The 25,075-nt window shown below is 44.8% G+C and overlaps 1 protein-coding gene across 2 annotated transcripts in view; it reads left to right on the top strand.

Annotated features, from left to right (window-relative positions):
- Positions 1-22,928: 22,928 nt before the first annotated feature.
- The window catches only part of FRMD4A (FERM domain containing 4A), a 174,632-nt gene continuing 172,485 nt past the window's right edge, over positions 22,929-25,075 (top strand). The window contains exon 1 of one of the 2 annotated variants that reach the window (XM_069035136.1): positions 22,929-23,261. In XM_069035136.1, the coding sequence (XP_068891237.1) occupies positions 23,103-23,261 (159 nt within the window). In that variant the 5' untranslated portion in view covers positions 22,929-23,102. The remainder of the gene's footprint in view (positions 23,262-25,075) is intronic. The other variant, XM_069035126.1, reaches the window with a different exon arrangement.

Below are 25,075 nucleotides of genomic sequence, written 5' to 3'. Positions count from 1 at the left end.
AATGAGACAGAAGAAAGTGTCATAGTGGGTCCAGGTCTGCAGATTTACATGGAGGGTACCTATAGAGCTGTGCCTGGGGTGCAGCACAGTGAGGGAGCAAGGAGTCAGGCCCAGTGGGGTATACAGGGATGTTACTGGAGCTGGTTCCAGTAACATGCAAATTGATGAGTTTCTTCTACTTTTCACATGTGCAAGAGGTTTCCTGTAAAGAATATTTTTGTTACCATTCAGCTGCCTTGAGCAATACACAGATTTGCATTTCATTGGCAAGACATAAAAATCCAGGCAAAAAAAAAAGTGATTTGTGCAAATGACTGAACGAATGCTCCCCTTTCCCCTATGGAGATAATCAGTGTGTGGTGTTTCATGCTGGTACCAGTAGACTGTCTGTGCCTGCTCCCAGGGCCTGATGGCTTACAGACACATCTCCGTGTGTGTGATGGCTCTTTGTCCCCTCTAGTGGATAAATTTCTATCTACAGAACTGTTTTTTCCATGAGCTGGACCTGCAGGAAGGAGAACATGCTTGCAGGAATATGAGAGCTCCCGGGGTAGGTGGCTGGTGTGGGCAGGAGCCCCACCCAGGGCTTCGGATCTGGTGAGCAGGGACATCTTTGCTACTCTGCTCTTGTATGAAACATTCACCCCCAAGGTCCTGACTCAGGCATGACTCAGCTTTTATTCAGGAAAAGCTCCCAGCAGGGCTGATTGCTGCCACCTTTGCCCTCTTTCTCCAGCAGTTTTTCCTCAGGGGCTCTGCTGATGCAGGCAAAGGTTCCCCGTGGGAAATGCCAACCACTTCATGCTTGAAAAAAGAGGTAGGCAGGCTATGAGATGGGGGGGGGGGGGGGGGGGGCATGAACAGTCATAAAAAAATCCTGCAACAAGCAAAGACCCTAACTGTACACATATTCCACATAAAGAACCTATATAAGTCAGTCATACTTAAGATGTTTCCATCTTTTCCTGTCTCTTTCACTCTCTTTGGCAAGAGACATATGGAACTAATTATGAACAAAGGCCAATTGTTTTAATATTTAGAGTTTCCCACATCAAGCTGCAGGTTTTTTTTCTTTGACTGGTTTTAATGCATGTGCATATGCTGAGCAGATACAGAGTTTCTCTTTTTTATTTGAAATGTTTGCTTTAATGTCATGTCCCTAACACCTTCATCCCAGCTTTTGGACTCGGATCAAAACAAAGTACTTTTAGTTTTGCATTAAAATGAGAACAATACATGGAGGAAGGGATTGGCTCTCCAACTCAGCAGATTTTTGCTCTCCCAGCTAGACTGCTTCAAGGAAAAGAACATGGGCCAACATCTTTTCCATTTTACTGGGCAAATTCAGAGTACCACTAAGGAATTGCTGGGTTGACAAGCTCCCACCTTGCACACATTAACTCTAAACTGCATGTGGACCAATTCCTCTAGTAGAGCATGGAAATGAACACAACATCCAAAACACTTTCTTTCAAAGGCACAGGATTATACCTGGCTGCTTTAGGACAACTCCTGGTGTTATAGACAGACTGTGGGAAGGGGAAGTATTTTTCCCCTTTCCAGAGCACGTGTGTACAATTTAGAGTGTAAATAAATTTTCAAATTTTTCTTCCAGAGAAAGAAAACACCATCCTCTCCTAGCCTCTAAAGTGGTTTTATAAGAGAAAAAAAAAGTAGACGTTGAGAGTGACTTTGTGAAGTAACACTTCACAATTACAGACTGTAACATAACCATTTTTGTAAGTGGGTAACACACAGAGGCTGCAGGCATCACCCATCAGGCTTTCACTGATGTGGATATGTATGGATGTGAGTGTGAGTGGTACTGTCTGTTCTCTGTCCTGATGCATGTGCTGCTCCGTGCCACGCAGACCCTGGATCCCTGAGCGCTCAGTTCAGCTGAGCAGCCCAGAGGAGATGCCCGAGCCCTCTGCTCTGGCTGTGTGCTTTCCAACATCTAGGAGAGAGGAATATCTGAACCCAGGAATTAACATTAATCTCTGCACCAGATGGTGATACACCAGATATTCTTTTTAAGGTGAACATGTGATCTACTGTACAGCAAACCAGAGGGGTCTGCAGTCACATGGCAAAACGTATAATAACTCAGATAGAGCTTTGATTAGACAACTGACCTGGTTACCATCTGTAGCAACAAGAAGCGGGCTTGACGTTTTCGGAACATTCTCCCCAGAAGCTTAATTCTTCCACCTCTATGGCACAGCAATCCTGCTGAGCAAACTACACCAAGAAACAGAAGGAAGCTAAAGATATGCTGCTTGAAGCATGTTGTTAAGGTTACAAGGCTTGGGGTTTCCTTTTTTTATTTATTTTTTCCCCATTTCCCCCCTCCTTCTTTCAAACAAGCCACATCTTGACTCATATGGTCTGATGTGAAAACCCAGTCAGCTATTTGATAGTTGGGAAATCTAGATGAGACTGTAAGTTATTTCAAGGGAAGCCTGTGTGTGCTGTGAACTCTCTCTCACACACACACACACACGGGTTAGCTCTGCACTATGGTAGTACAGTCAGCTGTGACTCCGGGTAGGACCCGAAGACTTTTATTCAAAATACCATATGGATCACTGAGGAGACGCAGTGTGGAAAGGGTAAGCCATGATTTCTTTGTCCTGAATGCATGCCCAGAGGATGAGGAGGGTATCATTTGATAGTTTTCTGCCCTGTTAGCAGTCAGAACTAACAGGGATTATGTCATGGTGTGAAGAAATTACCAGTGGTGTGTGCCATGGCAGGAATTACTGTTGGTGGGACCTGTGTGCTGATGAATGGGAGTTAATATTTGTCAGAGGCTGTGTGGTAACTTACAGTGGAAATTGGTGCCAGAAGGAACTGTAAGATAACATACAACAAATGTAACTAGTTAAAGACTCTGTGGCAATAGTTGGGGGTAATCATTTCTGAAAAAAATAGTTTCAAATAATCAGTACTCACTGAGGGAGCATGATGGCATATGGCAGAACCAACATAATAAAAGTAATAATAATAATAATAATAAATGTCAAATAATGAACACCAGAGGAAAGCTCAGGGTGGTGTGGAAGGGCTCTGTGTAAGTGAGCACAGATGGAGATGCCCACTGGTGTCTGTCCCAGCTGAGATGTGCAGTGAGCACTGGTGGCAATGAGGGCTCTGCAGTGCACAGAGTCTCTCTAATCAGTGCCAGCTGAAGTGACACCACAGGATAGCCCTGGATAGCCAAGGCAGTGCTTCTGCTTTCATGCTGCAGCAGGAATAGCAGGGGGTCCTGGGGAAACTGCAATAGTGTTGTTAATTACTTGGAAGCACATCGCCCTAGCAGCAGTACCCAGGGAACCAGGGGGTCCTGGCACTTGGAAGATTGATGGGCAGGCAAAGAAGCAGTGGCTGGGACGGGGGGCTCAGCTCACAGCGTGCTGGACACCCACAGAGTGCGCACTGAGCACACATCTGGCACACACCAGGTGCTTTCAGGCTGCCTTTGCCTGGTGTGCTGCCTCTGACAGAGCTGGCAGGGGCAGCACAGCCCTCCAGAGTACAGGGACACCTTGAACAAACATATCCCAGCTTGTCATTATTGATATCTCCTGAAACAGTGGTCGGCTCAAGGGAACGGGCACCCTCTGCTCATTCCTGCCCTCAGGGGATTTGGGTTGAGTGTCCCACAGGTGGGCAAGGGGTGCTGCACTCACTGGTGGCTAGTGTAGAAGCTTTACAAGCCCAGAGTGGCTCAGAGTTGGTCTTTTCACCCAGGACAGAGGAAAACCTTTGCTTGAGGCATCTGTTTTGCTGAAAAGCAGTCTGGCTGCAGCGGAAGCCACCTGTGAGTTTACTTCAAGTCTGTTGCACTCAAAAAAAAAAAAAAAAAATCTTCTTTTGTACATTTCAAACCATTTTTTTCTGCATTTTTCTTTCAAAAAGAGTGTAATTTCATTTAGACAAATTCCTTCATTTTTTTAAGGAATACGAGTAAAATCGCAAAAATTAAAAGCTGTTCAAAAAATGTTTGGGTTAAACACAAAGCCTTTTTGTTGTTTGTTTTCTTTCTCCTCCGTTTGGCAGAAGAGAAAGCAGAATAACTTTGTGTCAACCTGAAAAATATTTCCTTTGCCTTTCCAGTCCGTCAAGCAAACCAAAGATAATCAATTATTCACACAGCTTTGGTCTGCTATTGTTTGATTGTGGCTTGTTGTTTTGGAGAGCATTCAGAAATGTCCCTCCCGGTAAATTTGGGCTTTGCAGTTCAAGATGCTGGTTCTGAGAGGGGCCCAGGGCAGACAGCCCTGATGCCTTAACCTGCCTTGGGTCAGGTTTTGTTTTGTCCCTGTTCCCTGCCTGGCACTGCTGCTGCTGGACCAGGGTTGGAATCTGGTGTTTTGCAGCTGCTCTTGAGAGTGTGGGGAGGCAGAGTGTGGTGTCCCCTTCCAAGGTGGCTTCCCACAAGGTGGCAGATGATTTTTCATCCAGACTGAGCTCTCAGCTGCTGCAGGGCCACTGTCCTCTGCTGCTGACGGCCACAGGGGGTCCCTCCCTATCTGGAGAGGCTCATGATTTTATGCAGACTTTGCCTGAGGCTGAGTAGTCTAGAGACAAATCATAAAACTGTAGAATGTTTGGGTTGGAAGGGCCCTTAGAGATCACCTCATTCTGACCCCCTCCACCACGGGCAGGATGCCACAAACTACATCAGTTTTTTCAGGACCCCATGCAACCTGGCCCTGGACACTTCCAGGGATGAGGCATCCCCAACTTCTCTGGGCAACCTGTGCCAGTGCCTCACCACCCTCACGGTAAAGAATCCTTTCCTAACATCTAATTTAAATCTCTTTTAATTTAAAACCATTCTGCCTTTTTCTGTCACTATTTGAGAGACATACCACAGTGCAGAAAATGTGAGCTCACTCTCCTTCGTGCATGCACATATCCTCTTTGGAAACATGTTATCCATACTGACCTGCCTGAGCAACAGCTGCCTGAGTCTTTGCTTTGCTCTGTGCATTACTCCATGTGATGGAGAGGTGTAAAAACCAGCAGCACCCTCACTGGGTGTTTCCAGGATATTACCCCATGGCAAGGAGTAGGGCAGAGCACAGAAATGCCTTCAGAAGAAGGTGTTAGAGAATGTTAGTATTTATATAGGAGGCAAGAACAGCTGCATAAGGATGACCAGCGCTGCAGGGGCCTTAACAGTGTGTACTGATTTAACAGCTCCACACACAGCCCAAGTGACACTGTCAGGGTGGTTGTGTTGTTTTATTTTCACTCACATCCACAGTTTATTTCTCTCCTTCCCACTTCTTGACCTAAGGTTGGGGTAGTTTAGGCTTCTCAGGCGAATGCTGGAGCCTTGCTGTGAGGGTTGCCAGAGAATTTGATGGGATGGCTTTTGCAATCACTCCTTTTTTGTCCTCTGTCTTTTCTGTTTTTCTCTCTGCCTCATCACATAAGTGCCCCATCAAGCATTTGACCCATGAGGCTGTGGTCAGCCTGGCTGAAGGATGAATGGTGTTCTCTCTGCCTGGAACCCACCCCCCACCAGCTAGAGCTGGCAGGGCAGATCCCCTGCACTTAGGGTCCTGAAGCCACACAAAATCTGTTTCTAAGCTCAGTCCACAAAACCCCACTGCAGCAGTGAAAGAGCCTGAAATACAGTCCTGAGTGAGCAGGTTTCACACGCAAAGACTGAGATGTGAGATCTGTGCCATGCACGGCACACACACAGAAGAAGATAGGGCTTTACAAAGGCTACAAAGAGAAAAAGGGCAGTGCTAAATATTAGTAGGTATGACACAGAGACCACCAGACATGTCAGCTGAGACAGAATTAAGCTTTGTGCTTTGTGCCACAGGGTACACTGGGAGCTGGTGCCAGAACTGAGGCATGAGTTGGGTTCATCTAATTCAATGCCGATGTCTATGAGATGTTTCCATCCTGACCAGCCCTTGGGGTGGCGTTTGGGATCACTGCAAAGGCAGTAAAATACTGTGTGGGGATGAAAAGGAGGTGCCCTGAACTCACATTTGACTGATTTAATACCTCCCTAAACTGCAGCCAGCTCTACTTTAACCAGCAGATACACCTTGGTCAGAAGAGAACCCCCCCCCCCAAAAAGCCCTATGAGACGTGAATCCCATCCCTAACACAGCATTTCTCAACACAGAGCCCTCCCCACCACATCTTCCTTCTCTGGGTCTTCTTCCCGCAGCATGTTAAACACGCAGTCCCTTCTCCCTTTGCATTATTGATGTCAGACGGTTTATGCCTCCCAGCTATGTTTATTATATCCATGTGCTGCGGATGTGTGCAAGAGGAAGATGAATAGAGTCCTGCTAATGTCTAACAAATGCCTAGCACCATCCAGAGATCTCTTTTTGCTGTTTCAAGGCACTGGTAAGGAAGAGCACAATTTATTCCTTCTCTCAAGACCTCGCTGGCTATTTTCCAGCCACAGGAATGTTTCTCACCACAAACACAAGGCATTGTTTTTTTGAGTTAGAAAGCCCACAGAAAGCATGCAGCTTTCTTGTATTAAAAAGGAACAAGTCTGCCCTCTCTTCTGCCTTTGAGGCTCAAAGCCTGGCACTACAGAGACAGTGTAAAAAGGAAGGCCATCTCCAGGCGAAATGAAGTGCTGTAAGAAACTAATCAAGCTGGGAGAAGTCTGGCTGGAAAAGCCATTTTAAATTGGGTTTTGCAGTTTGTGCCCAGCTTTAGGTCCCAGTTCTCAGCTATGGTAAATTAAAGGCCTCGTGCCCAGTTGTGTCAGTAGATGCTTGCAGCTCAGCAGGAATTTAGTCCAGATTGCTTTTTTATTTCTTGTGCTTCCAAAGACGATAAGATTAAAAAATGCAGCCAAAGCCCCATGCCACAGCTCCACTGTCCATGACACAAATGTAAATCTCTACTAGCACGGAGCTGGGACTGCTATTTACCTATGACACTTCCTCTCTGAATGGATATCCATGAACACTCACTTGTATCATGACTTTAAAACACACCAGGCAGAGATAAATCCGTAAATGGATATTTATTGCCATAGAAAACAGATGGCAGAAGACAAAGCTCCCATGTTCTTATCCCAAGCTTCAAGCACGTTAAGAATGCAGCAGGAAACGTCATTCCTCCTATAAATAAATTCCTCTTGAGAAGAGAGAACCCAGGGCTGAAGAAAAAGTCAGTCTTTCTGCTCTGCAGGCCAAGTCTGAAGCAGGTTTTCCCACGCTACTCTGCAGCTTATGGCGACCTTTGCTTTTGGCAAGAGAGGAGATTGCCTCCAAGCAAACCCAGCAAAAGAGTTCCAATATGTCTTGCTGCTGTACAAACCTACCAGCACTTTCATTATTCTGAGCTACTGACTTTCTTTCTCTAGTAGACAAAGCATAATTCAGCATTCAGCTTGTTACTAACAATTTTTCCAGCATGGATTCAAGAGCAGAGTGGTGGGAAACCTCTCACACTGAGGGCTGCAGGGTCCAAAGGGGTGGAACAGACAGACCTTGCAGCATCCATGGAGGAATGATCCTGGCCCGTGGAACCCTTTGTGCAAACTCTGTGAGTGATAGTGTGAGCACTCGCTCTGACACCATGACTGAGCAAGTGCTCCAAGGGAAGTTGATCTTTCCAGTTCACGCTATTTCCTTGAAATCTCTTACACTGGCATGCAGGTCCTGCAGCCCTTTGCTTAGCACCTTCACTGACAGTTTTTGGACAGGTCTCTTACCTTGACAGCATCACTACTAATCTGATAGACTGCCAAGGTGACAGCAGAGTTGCTCAGGTATCATAGATAACAAACAAACAGTAGATATTTGAGTGCAGAAGTTGCCAAAGACAGAAGAAAGACCTTGAAGCAAGGAATTCCTGTTGTCTTAGCTGTTTTCTGGAAGTTACTCAAGTCTCAAGGTGATGAAAAATTCACTGTCCCTATAGACAAATAATTGTATCCAAATAAAAAAAAAATTATGAAAAGGCTTATCTTAAGTAGCAAAGCTGTCACCTGTGTAATGCTCTGATATAATCACTTGTGACTGCCGAAACATCAATTTTATCTGCTTCATCTGAGCTTTATCTCTTCTGACCTGTTCACAAGTATTTTGGAGGAATTGGTTTAATTTGAACTCTACCTAGACAGATAAATGCTTAGTGCACCTCTCAGGTGTCTGGAAGTTATAATATTTAGTGACACTTCTAAAAGGTGTAACAAATCAAAACAGACTTCTCTGTGAAACGGATCAGGAGCTGTGCCACACTTCATGCCCCCCAAATGCATGCAGGTTAACAGTACAAGAGGTAAGAGCATGGCAGAGGCTAATGGATAGTGACTGGTGAACTCTGAAGAATTTGGAACCAGGATACTGCTCAAATTGGCTTTCAAATGGTTGGAGCTTAATTGAATTATCGAGCGCTCTCAAAGCCTGGAGACCTCACGAGCAGAGGCTCCGCTTTGAAATTTCCAGCACTTCAGATTCTTATTTTGATGAGAAAATTAAAAGCTTTTTTCATGGCAGATTGGTATTTGTCGTCTGCACATTGGCCAAACACTGGGGCAGAAAGGCCAGGGAGAAAAGCAAGGGCAGGCCCGGGGACAGAGGCTGGGAGACAGAAATGAGCCAAATGTTTTGGATTCGGGTGAAGGGAAGGGGGGAATCTTGTGAATCCAGTAATAAAACTTTAGGGGCATGAAAAGGCTCCTCTGGTTCATGGATCCTTTTAGCCAATAAGCCTGCTCAAAGGGCTTTTTCAGGTAGCTGGTACCATGATCACATGCCCAGCAGCAGCCCCAAACTCAGTAGTTGTGATGGTTTAGTATCAGGTTTAGTTTCCCTCCATAGCCCAGAAGGCAAGAACTTACCACTCTAAAGTGGAGGTTCCTGGAAGGGCTTTTCAGTTCAGAGATTGTGTTTCTTGCAAGGTCCGCCAGTGATAGATAATGCGAAGTGGCAGTTTGGGTGTTTGGAATACCTTCCAACCTGTCCCAACCTAAAGTCTTAGTCCTAACTTATTTTCTAGCCAAGACTTATCCCTGGAAGGGCTTAGACGTGCCTTCAGGTGGGTTTTAAAATCCAGACATAGAAAGTCTTCAGACTTTATCAGTTCCTGATCTGTACAGGGGATTGATTGAATGTTGCTTCAACAATTTCCTGAACTAACAGCACTTTCAGACGTCAAGAAGTGCAAAGTATGGCACGTGCCTTTTCCTAGTTCTTAATTTCTTGATCAATCTTTTCATCCATTTAAGTCAGGATAATGTCAGTGTTTGGAAAAAAAATCAAAACTAAACAGTGGGAGAGCAGCAAATTTACACTTCATAGATCTTTTCCATTTTCACTCTAAAGCCTTCTTTGATGCAGACCAGACACCAACACAAGCCTGTTAAACACCAGAAGTGACTTCAGTGAAGCTCACAAGCACCAGGGGCCCCCCAGCCAGCCTGATGGAAATCATGGAAAAGGCTGCTCTGACCAAAAGGGAATCTGTTGTGTAGGTAGTCAGTCACACAGTTCCTATTTTGCTGACTCAAGTTCAGAAAGTTGGATTGAGATTTCAAACACATTTCCAAACTCGTGGCCAAACTTTCTGCCTGAGCTTAGCTTATTTCCAGGTGAAGTATATATTATCCTCATTGTCTCAGTCATTTCTAATGGCTTCAAAGAAATGGTGATTTTTCATCCCACAAGAAAATGGATGTGAATGATTCTTACATTTTAATTGGGTTTTTTTGTTGGGACCAAAGTTTCACGCTCTCCAAATTGCATAGGCAAGGAGTACAATTAGTCTCCACTTCCCAAAGATTGCACATGAAAAGCTTCAGGAAAGATAATGGACTGCAAATGACGCCATTTAGTCACCCGCACACACTCTACAAACCAGCTGTATTTCTGGAATATATTTAGAAGGTGCAATTAGGGTTGTGCATGCTTTAAAATAAGTGAGCAAGCTTCTTAATTAAGGTTGAAAATCATTTTAGTTTCCAGTACTCCCTCTGTAAAAGCCACCGATCTTGATGGGGTGGGACCACGGGTATCTACTTTCTCTCCAAGTTTTGCATCAACACAGATTAGGTAAACTCTGTGTGAAATAGCTAAGGACTGATAACCTGCAATTAATGTTGGGGCACTAAGCATCTACCCTTTGGGGATCTATGTGCAGAACAAGTACCATTTTACAGTTTTACTGTTTTAGTTCAGAGTAGAAATCCCTGCAAGAGTGAATCAAATCAGCCTTAACTCAAAAGTTCCTGCCACAGGGAGTTTCCACCCTGCCAGCTCCCAACAGAGGAGTGATGAGATGAGATGTGTTTTGGAGAAATTCAACTAAGAGAGATTAAAGTTAGGGGTTGTTGTCTTTACTAGTGTGTGTTCCTCATATTGGCTTCCAACCAATTGTACCTTCAGCCAGCCTACATTTACAAGTTCATCATAATAATTTTTATTACTGTTTTAGGACTCTTCATTACTCAAAGAAAAGAGAGTAATATGTGTCTTCTGGTGACAACTCGTCCCAATGTCTTCAGAGGCATTGTCCACCAAGTTGAACCAGGGCAGGTTTAGACTGGATCCTAGGAAAAAGTTCTTCCCCAAAAGGTTGGTCAGGCATTGGAACAAGCTGCTCAGGGAAGTGGTAGAATCACAATCCTTGGGAGTGTTCAAAAGTCTTGTGGATTTGGCACTTGGGGACATGGTTTTGTGGCAAACATGGTGGTTCTGGATTAACAGTTAAGCTTGATGATCTTAGAGGTCTTTTCCAATCTTAATGATTCTGTGACTCTACATCTATGACTCCAGTAGATGGAAGGCAGGTGCCAAGCAGCAGAGCCCTGTGCTCCAGCCAAGTCTCTGTGTCCTTGAGGCTGTGTCTACAAGAAACAGTTGTTCAATTTTAAGATACTCTGTGTTTGAGTTTTTGGTGCTGGGGCTCGTGGTGCTCACTGTTTCTTTTGGAGACATCTGTCTCCCGTGAGCCTGAGGGAATGTCTGAACCTGCTCTGAAGGACAGATACATGACCATGTTCTGGAATAGTGTCCCATATTTACATGCTTTCAGGCTGTGGGTACCAGAAGCAGATAACTGAGTCTGCGCCAGTGGCTTGATAAAAGGCCAGATACCTCACCTGAGAACAGGGCATCTGGGGAGGTATGAAAGGGACTGGATCCTGTACTTGCACCCTCTCCAAATGCCTATCCTTCTCTGCAGGATAGGTTTAATTTGACATTCAAAGAGATGTGTGTCTCATGTCAGTTTCTCTGCACAAATGCCCATCTATTTATTCTATCTGAAAAAGATGCTGGGGTTTGCCTGGGTAAGAGCGCTGTCGGAAGCTCAGGGGAAGAGCACAGGTCAGTGACCCCCCCGATCAATGTGATCCATGAGAAATTGTCACTATTCAGAGTGGAGAATGCCAATGTCCTTTTTGTCCTCCACAGTAATCCAAAAAAGCTCTCCAACATCTTGATTTTGTTAACTCATTTGCTATAGATTCCATAGGCACAGTACATCTCTTACCACAAGGCTTGTTCTGCATGGGTTGTAATATTATCCGTGATGCTTTGGAGCATCTTAGGAAGCTGAATGGGTTTGGCAACAAGTAACTTTCTGTCTTTCAGTCTTCTCTTAATGCACCTGCAGACAGGAGGAGGAAGATGATCAAGGTTAAAACCCTACAGGTAGTTTACCCTCATTAAAGATCCAGATTTTCACAACAAACCAAGACAAGTGAATTGCCAATGTTTCACAAATTGCCAAAGTCTCTCCTTTCCTCGGAGCTGACTTCAAAGCTGTTACTGTTGCCTGAGGGCAGAGCCTGGAGTTCCCAATATTTGAAAACACCATCCAAGAAAATCTGTCAAGGCCAATATGATAAACAGGCTATTGCAAGAGGGGAATTTGGCAATCCTACACTACAACTTAAAATTATTCCTTATAATGTATTGGACTTTATATATTACAAGGCTCCACAGACACCGATCCTCTGCAGACCTCTGCAAGACCCAGCCAGTGCCATTGCTCCCAACTGGCAGCCAAGATGCTTTCAGGGTAAAAGCCAAGGTGAACTGCCAACACCCTGCAAATCTGGGAGTGTTTGATGCAGGATCAAACCTCAGGGTTCCCATTAGCTGGAAGTGCAGATCCACATCCCCTTCCTCCCTCTCCAGCATCTCTCCACCCAACTCATGCCTGCAAACCACACCAGAGACTGGGAGGAGGCTTTCTAATTTTCATAATTTCCACTCTGAAATGTTGGAAAGCTTCCTTTTTCCATCCTGGACTTTGTTGTAACACAGCCATTGTGTATCCTCCCGTAAACTTTCAAATGCACCAATAGTGGCAGTTTCCTGCAGGAGAAAAACTTGCTGTAATTGAAGCAAACTCTGTTTGCTTCAGTTACAGCAAGTGGGAACTTGGCCAAGAAGGGTCATAAAACCAGAGGACGTTGATTTTTAAAAGCACAGTTATGTTAGTGCGTTCCAATGTATCCAGTCAGTCACTGGAGAGCAGTTAAAGTGGCCTTGGGGCCAACCTCCAGCTTCTGGAGAATGGTGTCAGGGGAAAGACAATTAGGCTGATGCCAGTGGATGACCTAGCCCCCTTTTCCTGACAATCAGTCACAGCAGACTTTGTGGTGCTGGCCAGGCTCTCGGTCACAGAAGTATTTTGAAAGCTTTTCATTCGTGAGCTTTGTTCCATACTAATCCATGAATGCTGTTATCCACCCTAGACTGGGAGGCAAATTGCTGAAAGATCTAGGACAAGGGTGTGGGCAGCAGAAATGTTTTCCTGCAAAGGCCAAGAGATACCTTGGGGTCTCTGAACATCCCTTATAGCCCCCAGCACTAGTGTTTTCTCTGAAATCCGCACCTTTTTCCCCAGGAGTCCTCTGTGTAAGGGACTCAGGGTGAAAGAATCCCATTTTAGAGGGAAGGGAGCAACACAGTTCTGAAATCGCTGCCTCTTAGAGACACTGCAGATGGAAACCCACAAATCTAGACACCCTGATTCATGTGAAGATGGATCAGGCAGCCAGGGTATCTACGACCTCAGTCTTGCACTCAGCCCCTCTCCCTTGAGGTCAGTGCTTTGCAAGGAGAGACTGCAGGCCTGACCTCAAATTCCCTGGGCACCAGCCTTTGAGAAACCTTCTGTTTCTTGAGAAACCTTCTGCTGTTTCTGTTTCATAATGATTGCCCACTGGGGAGGCACTGACCAACTCTCCCTCCCAGTTCCTAGCTTGGAAAGCCAAGAAATACCAACATAAAAAGGTCCACATTCTCTTATCCTGGAATGAACTGACTACATCTGGTCACACAGGGACAGAGCCCAGAATACCATCTACATTGGCTTTTCTTTCCCATGACAAGTTTCCCAATCAAAGCTTGAATAAACATTAGGTCATCACCAATTTATAATGGCAGAGATTTATGTCTCTCTTGATCACATTTTCATAGAAGCAGAAATAAACTTTCATTCTAGCTATTCTACCCATATCTGAACTCTGACAAAACCAAACACACTATTTTGAAATCAAACAGATTCACAGTGGGTGTTCCCTGCCAAGGCAGTGATTCTTGTCTGACTGCTGCCTTCAGTGTTGATTTTGGTGGGCTTCAGACATAAATCTTCCCAAAGACCATTTCTCTCACTGCACAGAATAAGAGCCCCATTGTTACAGCAATGATGCATTTGGGGCACATCTCCATGGCTCTTTAGACCAAGGCAGACACTTAATAAGGCTGTTCTCATAGCTGAGTACCCTTTTTCATCTCCTTTCCACAATAGAGCAGAATAGTCCCAGGTACTGTACCTGGGAAAGGTGAGGGTGATTGTTGTTCTCTGTCCCCTCTTCTTGGCAGAGCAATGGTTTGGAGGAGTGTTTATACTGAGATCTAGGCAAAAGCACCTCAACAGAAATGTGCAGTCATTTATGCTCCTCCTGAATCCTGAAATAAACCAAATGAGGCAAATTAGGACCAACTTTGTCTTTAAGTGCCTGGTTCTCACTAGCACCTCGGTCTGTGAAGGAAGTTTTCCCTGGCTTTTCACGATTGTGACCTGGCTTTGTCAATTGATGCCTGTCCATGATAAGGCTGAACCACCTCTTTCAGAGCCCTTCAGAGGTGGTTCCTCAACCCACATGTGCATGGCTTATCAAGGGCAATGGACCACGCACCACTGGTACTGTCTGTGGGGTGAAGGCGCAGGGACCAAGGGCAGCTCTCTGTCCTAGACAGAGGTGGAGTGGGAGCCAAATCAGGGCAACACAACAACACAAATCATGAGTGCAGATCAAAAGACCTTCAGTCCCATGGGATCTTCATGTCTGGGTAGAGATCATACTGTGTCTGAGCTGCATCTGGAGTTGGGGAGGGTGTGTGGGACCTACAGGAGAGGACATGGTGTGGAATTCCAGGCTGACAGGGAGGGCCTGGTGGAAATTGCCCAGAAGAAATGAGGGCAGTCTTGTATGTGGTTCAAAGTGGATTGCATGGATAGAATATATGGCTCTGAGCAGTGAAGCAGTGATTTTATTTCAACCACATAAGGCTATTCAACTTGTAAACAACATTAGCTGGGTTTTGATCACTCCTTTTTTTCTGAGCTACTGTGGTGCTTGAGCAGAACTTCCAAGTTCATCATTCTCCTAAAAGTTCCTAGAGTTGTTTTCCTTAGACTCGAGACTTCTTTTTAAAAAGAAAATCTGCTATATCCTTCAGCTGCAAATGATTTAATAGCTTTTGGCTTTGTGTGATCTGAATATTTTCTTGTTCTCTTGCTTTGCAGCTGTGACCTACTTAATTACAAGCAGGAAACAAGCCCCAGAATCATTAGACTTTCTGCCTGGCTTGAAGAAGGGGAAAAAAATAAAAATCTATGTTCTTAAATACTAGGATGTCCTTCTTAATAACAGGAAGTCAAGCTCCAGATAGCAACAGTGAACATTTGAATTCTTTGTGCATCAAGATAAGAACAGCAAAGAGCTTATGGGTTTTATTTTTTATGTCATGGATGTTTTGGGGGCAGGGGAAATGACAGCCTCTTCTAACAGCCAAAATGGGAATGAGGCATAAATTTCTAAATCAAGAGCGTAAATCCTCTTTGTTTTAGGTTCTGAACAGCTTCAGTCTGCTCTGTCCATAGAGACAATGAAATGACTGACTTGCTTCTTCGATCCAGCAGCTTTCAATCTATTTTATCCTCTTTTCAGGAAGTATGAGCAAACAAGCCAGATAGTGAGTTAGGATCCCCCATGGCAAACCATCAGGTTGGAAGACAGAGCATGAGAGGGTTTGATTAACTTCTCTCCACCTCTGCAGGAGTCTGGGCTACTATTTATACCTCCTGAAATTCAGTACCCCATCTGGAAATGCTGGTGGGATAGCAGCTGTAGAAAGCAACCAGAGAAAAGGAAAGTCAGGACTGCCAGCCTCTGAGACTGGCTGTCCCACACGGGCACTTCAACCCCCTTGTCCCTGTTTATCAGAGCCCTGGTAGCAGCTCAACAGTACAAATCTCTCAGTGCATCATGAGGCAATAGAAGCTGATGTTTGCTCAGGGTTTTAAACCAACCAGCAACAGAAGTGCAAGTTATCCTCTTCTGTCAACTGTGCATGCATTATCACTGCAGATGGCATGGATCCAGCACTGTCCTACAACAAATGGAGGTTTTCCATTAGCAGGAGCCACAGGGGTCTGCGTTTCAGGAGCAAACAGGGTAGAGGTCAACTCCTATGCTCTACTGGGAAGGTCTAACTGGTCCCAGCTGGGGAGATGTTCTCAGCATGAAGATCTGCTGCCATACAGAAATCACCCTCTGTTGACTCCTGCATTTCCCATCTGCAGATTAATTGTGCTGTGGCAACAGAAACAACCCAGGAGCCCCATGTGATCCAGCCCCAGTGCAGATGCTGTGAGTGAGCGTGCAAGCGTGTGCACACACAGGGCTTTGTGGTTTTAGCAGCCCGGTGTGGCTCAGTCTGGGACATCCCCTTCCTCCATGGCAACGTCCCTACACACATTTAGCATTGCCTGGATGTGTACAGAACTATTCCCACAGGGAGCACACACGTACATATCCAATCTTCACCTCAGGGAACATTTATTTACCCATAGTTATGCTCATTTTGCTAATCAGTGTAGGAGCTTTCAACATAGAGGGTACATTATCGACCCAAGATATCTTAAGTATTTCTGCTTTTTGTTGCACAACTCCAGTGGAACGTGACCAGTTGGCTTTCTAGAATACTTATTTACTTTTTAATGTGAAACAGTTCCCCTGAGACTTCAGGTCACCTGACAAATGTCAGTGAATTAATTTATTGAGGAAATGGAGACCCATAAAGCTATGTGACTCTTTTAATGCTGTTCAAGAAAAGGATGACTTTTCTGGAGTAGGACCAGATCCCTCCTCATTTTCACTCTGAAGGTTATATTTGACCTGCTTATCTTTCTCTCTGTCCAGTGACAATTACATCCTAATCTGCAATATCATTATTTACTAGTAATGATTTTTTAAAATGAGCTTTGGAATAAATTAAGTATACATTCTTTATTTTAGGCTGGAACAGACTTTCCAACCCATAAGCAAGATCAAACATGAGAAATCTGGACCACTGATTTTCTAAAATACGTTCCCTTTGCCCTCTTTCTTATTAATGAAATGCTCACTCTTGTTTGTGAACAGAAAGGACTTTGTATCAGTCATTGAAAGCAGTGAGTGTTACCACTGGGTCTGAACAGGCAGATACTTAAATATATCTGCAGGATAAGTTGTAAGAAAATGTTCTGCTGCAATGGGCCATTTGTGCTCTGTGTAGGCTTGTTTTGCATGGACAGCAAGGCTGCCCTTCATTAAGTTATCCACCATGCCATAGGGCAGAACTGCAGACTGCCTGTTCATGAGCCACCAGATTTGTCCCCTCTCCCAGGCAAATACTGCCAGTTAAGGGACACCTGCAACACGAAAATGTGTGTCCTCCAAACCACAGCCCTCAGCCAAGGCCATTGGAACAGCTTGACCATCACCTGATAAAGGGCAGGGAGCACAAGATAAATATATAATTCAAAATTATATGAACACATACATAACAGGGGAACCTCTCATAAAGAATCATAGAAAGGTTTGGGTTGGAAGGGACATTAGTGATCATCTAATTCTGGTCCCCAAAGGCAAACACTTGCTCCAGTCACCAAAGGAATAAGCAAAAGCTTGAAACAAGAAGGGTGTAACTGCACAAGTGTGTGACTTCTTCTGTGAGCAGTCAGGCATGTTCAATCTGCAGTTTGAGATTCAGACACAGGTTTGTCTCAGGCTCATGTTGTTTCACCCCTGAACCTTGTCAGAGGCTATTTTAGACATTGGTGAATAACATGGAAGGAAAACAGCTCAGCTGCTGGGTGAGCTCTAGGTTGTTTCTTGTTCATACATGCCTCACAAGCAGGCTGTGATTTTTTTCTGTTTTCTTCTGGACAAAAATAATTCTCCCGAGCATTTCTGCACATAATAGCAGAGAGCAGGGTGAAGAGGAACCTTGTGGTGATGGGCATGTGCAAGCATGTGCTGCTTTGATTGGAGAGCCCAGTCACAGGACGTTACAGTGCCCAGCGGGATCAGAGTTAATCATAAGCTTGGGTTTCCAAAGTGAATAATCGTATTTAAGATCTCGCCATTCACTTTCTGTGGCTGTTCTGCACTATTTCCTTAATACATTGTCCTGACCTACATCCCCTCCTGCAGACTCATTCACCATGGCATCCATGGAGAAAGAGGATTGAATAGCAAATCTCTGCACAATCTCTTTCACGTTTCTGCATAGTAGAAGTGAAAATCACTTCAGCTGGTGGAATATTAGGGACAAGTACAAGCCCTGCTTTATAGGATTCACCTACTTTTAAACCTTGTTAAATCACTAACACAAGTTACTTTAGGAAATGAAATGTGTATTATTTGAGGAGATGACATACTCTCCTCTGCCAGTCAATAAAAATCTCTCTGGAGTGAGGATATGAACAGCCTTACGCAGAAGGAGCTGCTGTTGGCATAATGATAATATTTAGCACTACCAGAGCACTTTACATTTTCAAAGAGCTTTAGAAACGTTACGATCAAGGTGGATGACTGGAATAGTAAATTTTCATTCTGTTATTACTGTGAAGCAGCAGTTCATTTCATTATGGAACATTTTAGGCCATATGGACTCGTGCGAACATCTTGAGGAAATTGGCCAGGATTTCTGACTCATAATCTTCGTCCTAAAATGCAACCAGCAGGGAAGTCTTCAGTTTCTTGAATTTTCTCTGCAGGAAACTTTTAGGTCTGTCAGTGGTGGCAGATCAAGAGGGCCACAGGGAGGCTGTTCATATCTGTGGTTTTGGAAGCATGTGGAAGGTGAGAGTTAGGAGGGAACTGAAGCAGTGCAGGCACAGGCATCATGTTTGCATGGGGCAGCATATCTCTGGGCTGATGCTTCCAAGAAAAACTTCTTGTCTAACAGTTCAAGAGAGGTGACCTAGGGGTGTTGGTGCCTCCTGTTCAAGTCTGTAAAGGTTCAGGCATGATCACTGTCCAGATGTTGTGGCCCAGCCAGACTGAGGTCACAATCTTTTAGCAATCAAAATTAATGCAGAGCCAACTGTTAGCTGATCAAAGCTCTCAGCAGATCCAGTGTGGACATCTACACTTTATTTTCACTCCTCTTAGATTTGGGAGAGTTTCCTTTGTCTAGAACATATATGCTGTATAATAGACTTTAAGGTCTCAGGATTTGCTTCTTCAACTCAAATGCTATTCCCAGTTCCTTCTAAACCCTTCCCTCAAAGCTTTTATTATATAGACAAAGCACAAAAATACAAGAAATAGAGCTAATAGTATGCAGTCCCTGCACTCTGGGAAGCTCCTACTGAACAGACAGAAACCCTCCATGATCCCTCCTTGGATGGCAGCAAGGTCACACGTCAGGGGAAAGACAGAGAAGCCCAGATGAGTCAGCATGAGGAATGACAGCACCTTGACTTGGGTGGAAATAGGGCACTCAGAGGCACAGGTTCTCAAGTGGATCTGGTGCACAAGGACCATTTGGAAATCTTGGAACTCTGTGGTTCAGTGCAGCTACAGGAGAGAGGTCACTGCTGCAAGTCCCCACCGAGTGCCCTGGCTCTACCTGGGTACATATGAAGGGAGAAGGGTGGCTCCTTATCCATGTGTTTGATTACTTGGCAGTGGGACATCCCTTAACTGTTCCATCATATCACACATGACAATGATGTGCCATCAAGGCACAAGGAGAAAATTGCAGCTAGTTAAATATCTCAAGAAGCATCTCCATCATAAGAAAGCATGAAGCTGTGACATGAAAGGGAACTCTGGGCACAAAGCTCTGACAACATTAATCCTCTTTACATTGTAGAGAAATAAAGATTAAAAAGGGCCATGAATTTGAAATAGAACCTAAAAGACCACATTGGGCTGGAGCTGCAGGGACTGGGGCCATGTGTGGAGCAGAAACAGGATGTTTCTGGTATGTCTACAGCAAACCAAAGGAAACTGCCTCCCACCCGGCACGTCCTTCTTTCAACCAAACACATCCACACCCATCAGAAAGTGGTGGGTAGAAGTTTACTCTAGAGCCTGTTGGAGAGAGATGCTGAACTGCTCTTTCCAAGGCCAGAATATACAAAGGTGAACATGGACCTGTCTGTCAAGCTCCTGGTGCAGGCAGCACCCACCTACACCAGTGCACAGCAGGGATTTGCAGGGTCTGCAGAGAGGAGGAGATGCCTGCAGGGCTTGGGATGGGAAATCCACCCCCAGCCTTCAAGTCCCACTGACAGTCCCATGAAACAACACAGCAGCTCAAGGAGGGTTGGTTTTTTGCCTTTTTTTCAAGGGAAATAAGGAGCTATTTTTATACCCTAGTAACAGCCTTTGGACTGTCAGTAAAATGTGGGAGGTTTCATAGTAAATGTTTTGGCTGACATTTTCTCAGAAACAGCGGGAAATAATCAGCACATAATTAGAGAGGAAAAGACCTGCAAATGTCTATAGATCTATGTAGAGCGCAAAGGGCTTTTTTCTCCTAATTTATCTTAGTGAAGGGGAAGTTGAGCATGTTTCATAAAATTGTAATATGATTTTACAGAAATTGCTCAAATGGTACACCAGTGGAAGAGCCAAGCTGCCAATTCTCAATAATTTTTTCTTCTCTCTTCTGCCATTCCCTGTTGCAATAACCTCTTCTGACCATTTTGGATAAGAAAGAGCACATTCTGTGGTGTCTTGCTTGAAAAGAGCTCTTTTGGTAGAGTATCCCTTGACTCTAGAGAGGATGGGCTATCTTCGCCCAAGAAACCTCCATGGTTGCAATTCTCTTGTGTCCTGCAAGGTGGGTGTGCCATCTGTACTCAGGCAGCTTTTACCCTCTCAAAAAATACTTTGTGTCTGGTCAGCAGGAAAACCTCTGCAGGAAACCAGACAATCTTCTCTAATCATGAAGGTAAATCTATCCACTGAAATGTTCACTGGGCCTTCTATAGACTCAAGTGACTCCTAAGGAGACTGCTCCAGTCTATCAGTTAAATAAATACATTGGAGAACTGTTTTCAGAAAGTCTGATTATGTCATCAGCCAAGTGAAAAGGCTCCTTCAGAGCTGCCCTCATCTGTTGAGTAATTACTGAATTGGGACAGGGGCTGAAAATCTCCTTTCAGCCGTTAGGAAAGACTTGATGCACATATGGAGCAGCTAATTTTAAAACTGTGGTATATCCTCCATTTCCCCTCCTCTCCTCTTTCCAGAATACCAAAGGAGTTAGGTCACATCCCAGAGCAATCACTTGCTGTGGTTTCTTTTCCCACCTCTGTTTTCCTTTATCAAACACATTTCTTTCTTTTCCTCTCTTGTGCTCCCAGGCAGAGATCTTACGTATCAGGCTGTAGCCTGGGGCAAATATTGTCTAGTCAAGTAAGATATATCTATATATATAGAGATATATATAGATATATATAGATATATATATATAGATATATATATATGTACAATTCCTTTCTTCCAAATGAGGCTTTATAATGGAGATGTTCGTGGTCCCTTGTCTACATTGCTGCTAACAGAAGCAGTGTGTTATCGAGTTTACAGGCAGGAAAATAACCAAGAGAGAATGAGCATAGGGAGACTACAGCAAAGGCTCAACACCAAGAAAGCAGGCAGGGACAGGGAGAGGAGGAAGGAAAACTGCACTTTGCAGAATGAATAGCTCCCAACAAGTTTAAAGGAAACATTATTACGATTTTATTACCATATTTTATGAAGCCACTCTGAAAACGAAGTCCTGAAGAAGCAATTAGGCTGAGAACATGAATTTTGCAGCTGTACTTTCCTGGCCCTCCACCTGCCCTGTCAATGAGCTGACGAGCATCCTTGTGCTGTTATCGTGACGCACAGCTCGCTCCGTGTCCTTCAGTCCTCAAAGAACAAATTATGGATGGGGTCATGGTGGGACAGACCATTCAGAAAATCAAGCAGATATTAATATTCCTGCTCCTTCCCTATCCAGGGAGTTGAATCAGGGAAGACATTGAGGCTTTTTGGAAATGATGACTTCTCTCCGCTGCTAAACCAGCAGTTCTAGGAGTTCAGTGCGTGCAGGTCCCTCATGATTTCAGCTCAAGCTGTCCTCCCTACCCCTCTAAAAAGTGCCTCCTAGGAAGTGCCTCCACGTAGGCATCCTCCAGCTGACTCCTGTCTGCTCCCTCCAAATTCTGTGGCCTTTTTGCACACATTCCTCTGAAGAGAGAGTAAAATGAGTGAAAAAACACTGACAGGCAGCTGTCTCCAAGGGCACTGGCTTGCACTGTGCCTTTGATAAAAATACTTCCAACCTCAGTTTCTCTACCTGGTGATTAAATAGGAAGTAGCACTCATTAGATTTACTTGGAAAATGTCTTGCAACTTAACTCCATGATTTTGCAGTGATTTAACTGAACTGCAAAATCCTCATCTTTATGATATATTTTCACCCTCAATGGACTAGTTCCCTCAGCTGAACTCATCATAGATATTGACAGCATTGAAGTCTCCACCCAGACAAGCTGCTCCTGCAGGGAAGCAGGCAGGGAACTGATGTCTTCTCAATACTTATTTTAGGAAGGAATACCAGGAGTGAATCTTTGTATCCATAGACCAAAAAGGGTATTTTGGCATCCAGCTCTTCTGGAACTTTCTCCTGGCCTTGCTCATATGAGACCCACCCTTATGAAGGCAAGCTCACCAAGGGTTAAAAATATCTCAACACCAACTGAATCAGACTGATATTAAAAGGCCATTGTTTAATCCATTTAACGTTCCAAACTATCACCCCGTGGGTAAATAAGGTGCTTTGCCGACTGTTGCATAATTCTCGTGTAAAGATTAAGTTCTGTTATGAGTCCAAAACATAAAAAGGCTCCAGAACAGACAGCTGGGTGGGAAAAAGACTGGAGTGTAACTGTGCAATGGTGAGTTAACACACGGAACGAAAGGACGAAATGTTACATGTGGCAGAAGTGCCTTCTCAGAAGTTCTTCGGGAGTGTTTGAAAGAGTTAAGTCCAATAGTGGAATGTCTTGGGAATGCTGGCAGACGGAGAGTGAGCGGCTTTTTTCTTCCCTCTGGATGGAGTCCCAGGACTGAGCATGCAAAGTGATGACTTTGGATCCGAGTTTGCTTCTTGGGTCTGCAGCGGAGAGCTGGGAAGTGATGCAGCGTTACCAAGAAGTCCTTTGCAAGGGATGTGCAGATGCCTTCCTAAGTCAGGGGAGGTATTTTTACCTCTTCCTTGCTCGTGCTTGGGTGCAGCAGGAGTCGCTTTGAGAAGATACACAGAGGGAGAAGAGGGGAAAACATCCAGAAGGGCGTATGCAAAGGGAGAAACACACATCCCCAAACAGTTTATTTTGGCTGCTGCTTTTTGTTGTCCATTTTGGTTTGGTGGTTTGGTTATTTTTTTTCCCTTGCTTTTTGTTCTCCTTCTTTTATGGAAATTTCAGTGACTCTTTAACCTTGCAGTTCATAAGGCGCCTTGGGATTAGCTGGTTGCCTCCGAGCAGGGAATCTGGGGTGATTCACCCAGGGTGCTGGCATGGCTGCTGTGCTCTTTGGCTTTGAGGATCTGCTCTACAGCTGGGACAGCCTGGTGTGGAGCCTGACGTCCCGGGCTCTGAGGACTTGCCGCTTTGGAAACCTGAGGGTCCTGCAGCTCATGCTGAAGCCATGGTGCATTTCCAGAGATGTTTATCAGGTAGGGTAACAAAACACCAGTCCAGACCCACAAACCCCAATGCTGCAGGGGGAAGACCCTCTGGGAGTCTCACAGGGTCCTGTTCTGTTCCTACCTACTACTTTGGGTCCTACACAAGCGGTGGGACAGAGGGGACACTGTGGGGAGGGGAGGGGTGCCAGGAGAGACATTTTAATTTGGAGGATGGTGATGGGGTCTCCTGTGGTGGAACACAGGTCCAAACTCTCCTTCCCACAGATCAGGGGGGAATAAGTGGAAGCAAATTAAGGTTCAATCTGCTATATCCCCTTTCTTTGAGCTTTATACTCGTAAGTACAACCTTAGTTTTCTGCATCCTCAGGCTGTCCCTACAGCTGCACAGGAATAATTTATAATCTACCCAGAGGGAAGGATGCCTAAAGTCACCAAATCTGTGGAAAATGGGCATTTGCAAAGGGTTTTAAACTGTAGTAGCACTAATCCCTAAGTGACTTGTGCAATGCCTTTTGACTGCTTCATCTTGCAAAGTCCCAGGCATCTGATTGCCTAAAATTTCTGATTTGCTTGATGTATGGTTTATGTGGTATAGAGAGCTTTGGGGCTAGGATGACTGGCTTCTCTGTAGAGTTACATTAACTGCTTGCAGCTTGAGGTATAGTGACACAGCTCTAATAAACTGTGTGTGTTTTTGAGATTGATTAAACTGGGTTAAATAAACTGAACATCACAGAAGGAACTAGAACTGAATGTCACTTTGAAAAGCAACCCATTCCAGTCCATAGGTAAGTCCAGGTTGCAATGACACTGTAAACCAACCAGCTTGTCTGCTTTTTTTGTCAGCTTTAGACAATTGAGGCTAGACATTTATTCTGCTGTGGGGACAAGCCGGTGACAATATTTATCATCTCCACAGATTTGTCTAATGCAGGACACTGGAGTGACTGGTATTCGCATCTGGAAAAGACATTTTCTGCTACTCCCATTTACTTGGTATTTTGCTTTTCCTGTGCTGTGGAAGTCTCCATGTGTGAAGCCAAGTCATACAGAAGGCAACAGATTAAAAGCCTGTAGAAATTGTGTGTGCTGGTTAGAGGGAGACCAGGGCAGGGCTCTTAGTAATTTTGGCAAACTTTGAACCAGCTTCAAATCATGCTCTGGTTTCAGCAGACTTAAGGAATAGATTTTATAGTCCTTGGAGTTCAGCAGGCATGGGCAGCATTTTTATTTTAAGTATTTGTTTGTTCCAGAAGATGCCCACAGCCAGTAACACAAACCCATAGCCTAGGGCCTGACTTTGAAACCCCACTGAGAGGTACCACTGTGATGGCTGCAAGTGAACCACACTGCCCTCCCTGGGCTGTGCTGGCTCTTGGCTGGGGCGAACCCACAGGTCAGTCTGTGCAGAGGCTGCCTATGGTGTGGGGCTGCCCCACCCTCTCTCTTCAGCTTGTCTTAGGAACCTGAACCTGAAGCCAATCAGCTCGCATGGGCCTGGGAAAGGGGAGGAGGAAGCAAGAGGGCTCAATGCTGAACCTCATTTTTACCCTCCACGTGCATAAAATCATCCTCAAAAACTAAGGAGTTGGTTTACAGATGTGTCCAGATTCTGATTACTGATAATGTACTCCAGCCCATGCACCATGCATCAGGGAATGCCACTGCCTGTGAAGACTCCCAAGATTGGTGTTCTTTCAGCAGATTTAGGTTGCTGTGAGCACCAAGCACATCCACAAATGCACTTTTTCCATTGCAAAATGCACTGCCTTGAACCAGCCCCCATGGCATTATATCATGATCCTGGCATGTTTATCCTCTTTGTCAGAGTCCCCAGTGAG

This window comes from Aphelocoma coerulescens, chromosome 1A (genome assembly GCF_041296385.1).
Source record: "Aphelocoma coerulescens isolate FSJ_1873_10779 chromosome 1A, UR_Acoe_1.0, whole genome shotgun sequence".
Taxonomy (NCBI): Eukaryota; Metazoa; Chordata; class Aves; order Passeriformes; family Corvidae; genus Aphelocoma; species Aphelocoma coerulescens.
Note: the sequence above shows the minus strand (reverse complement) of the source record. Positions and strands in the feature narration are given on the sequence as shown.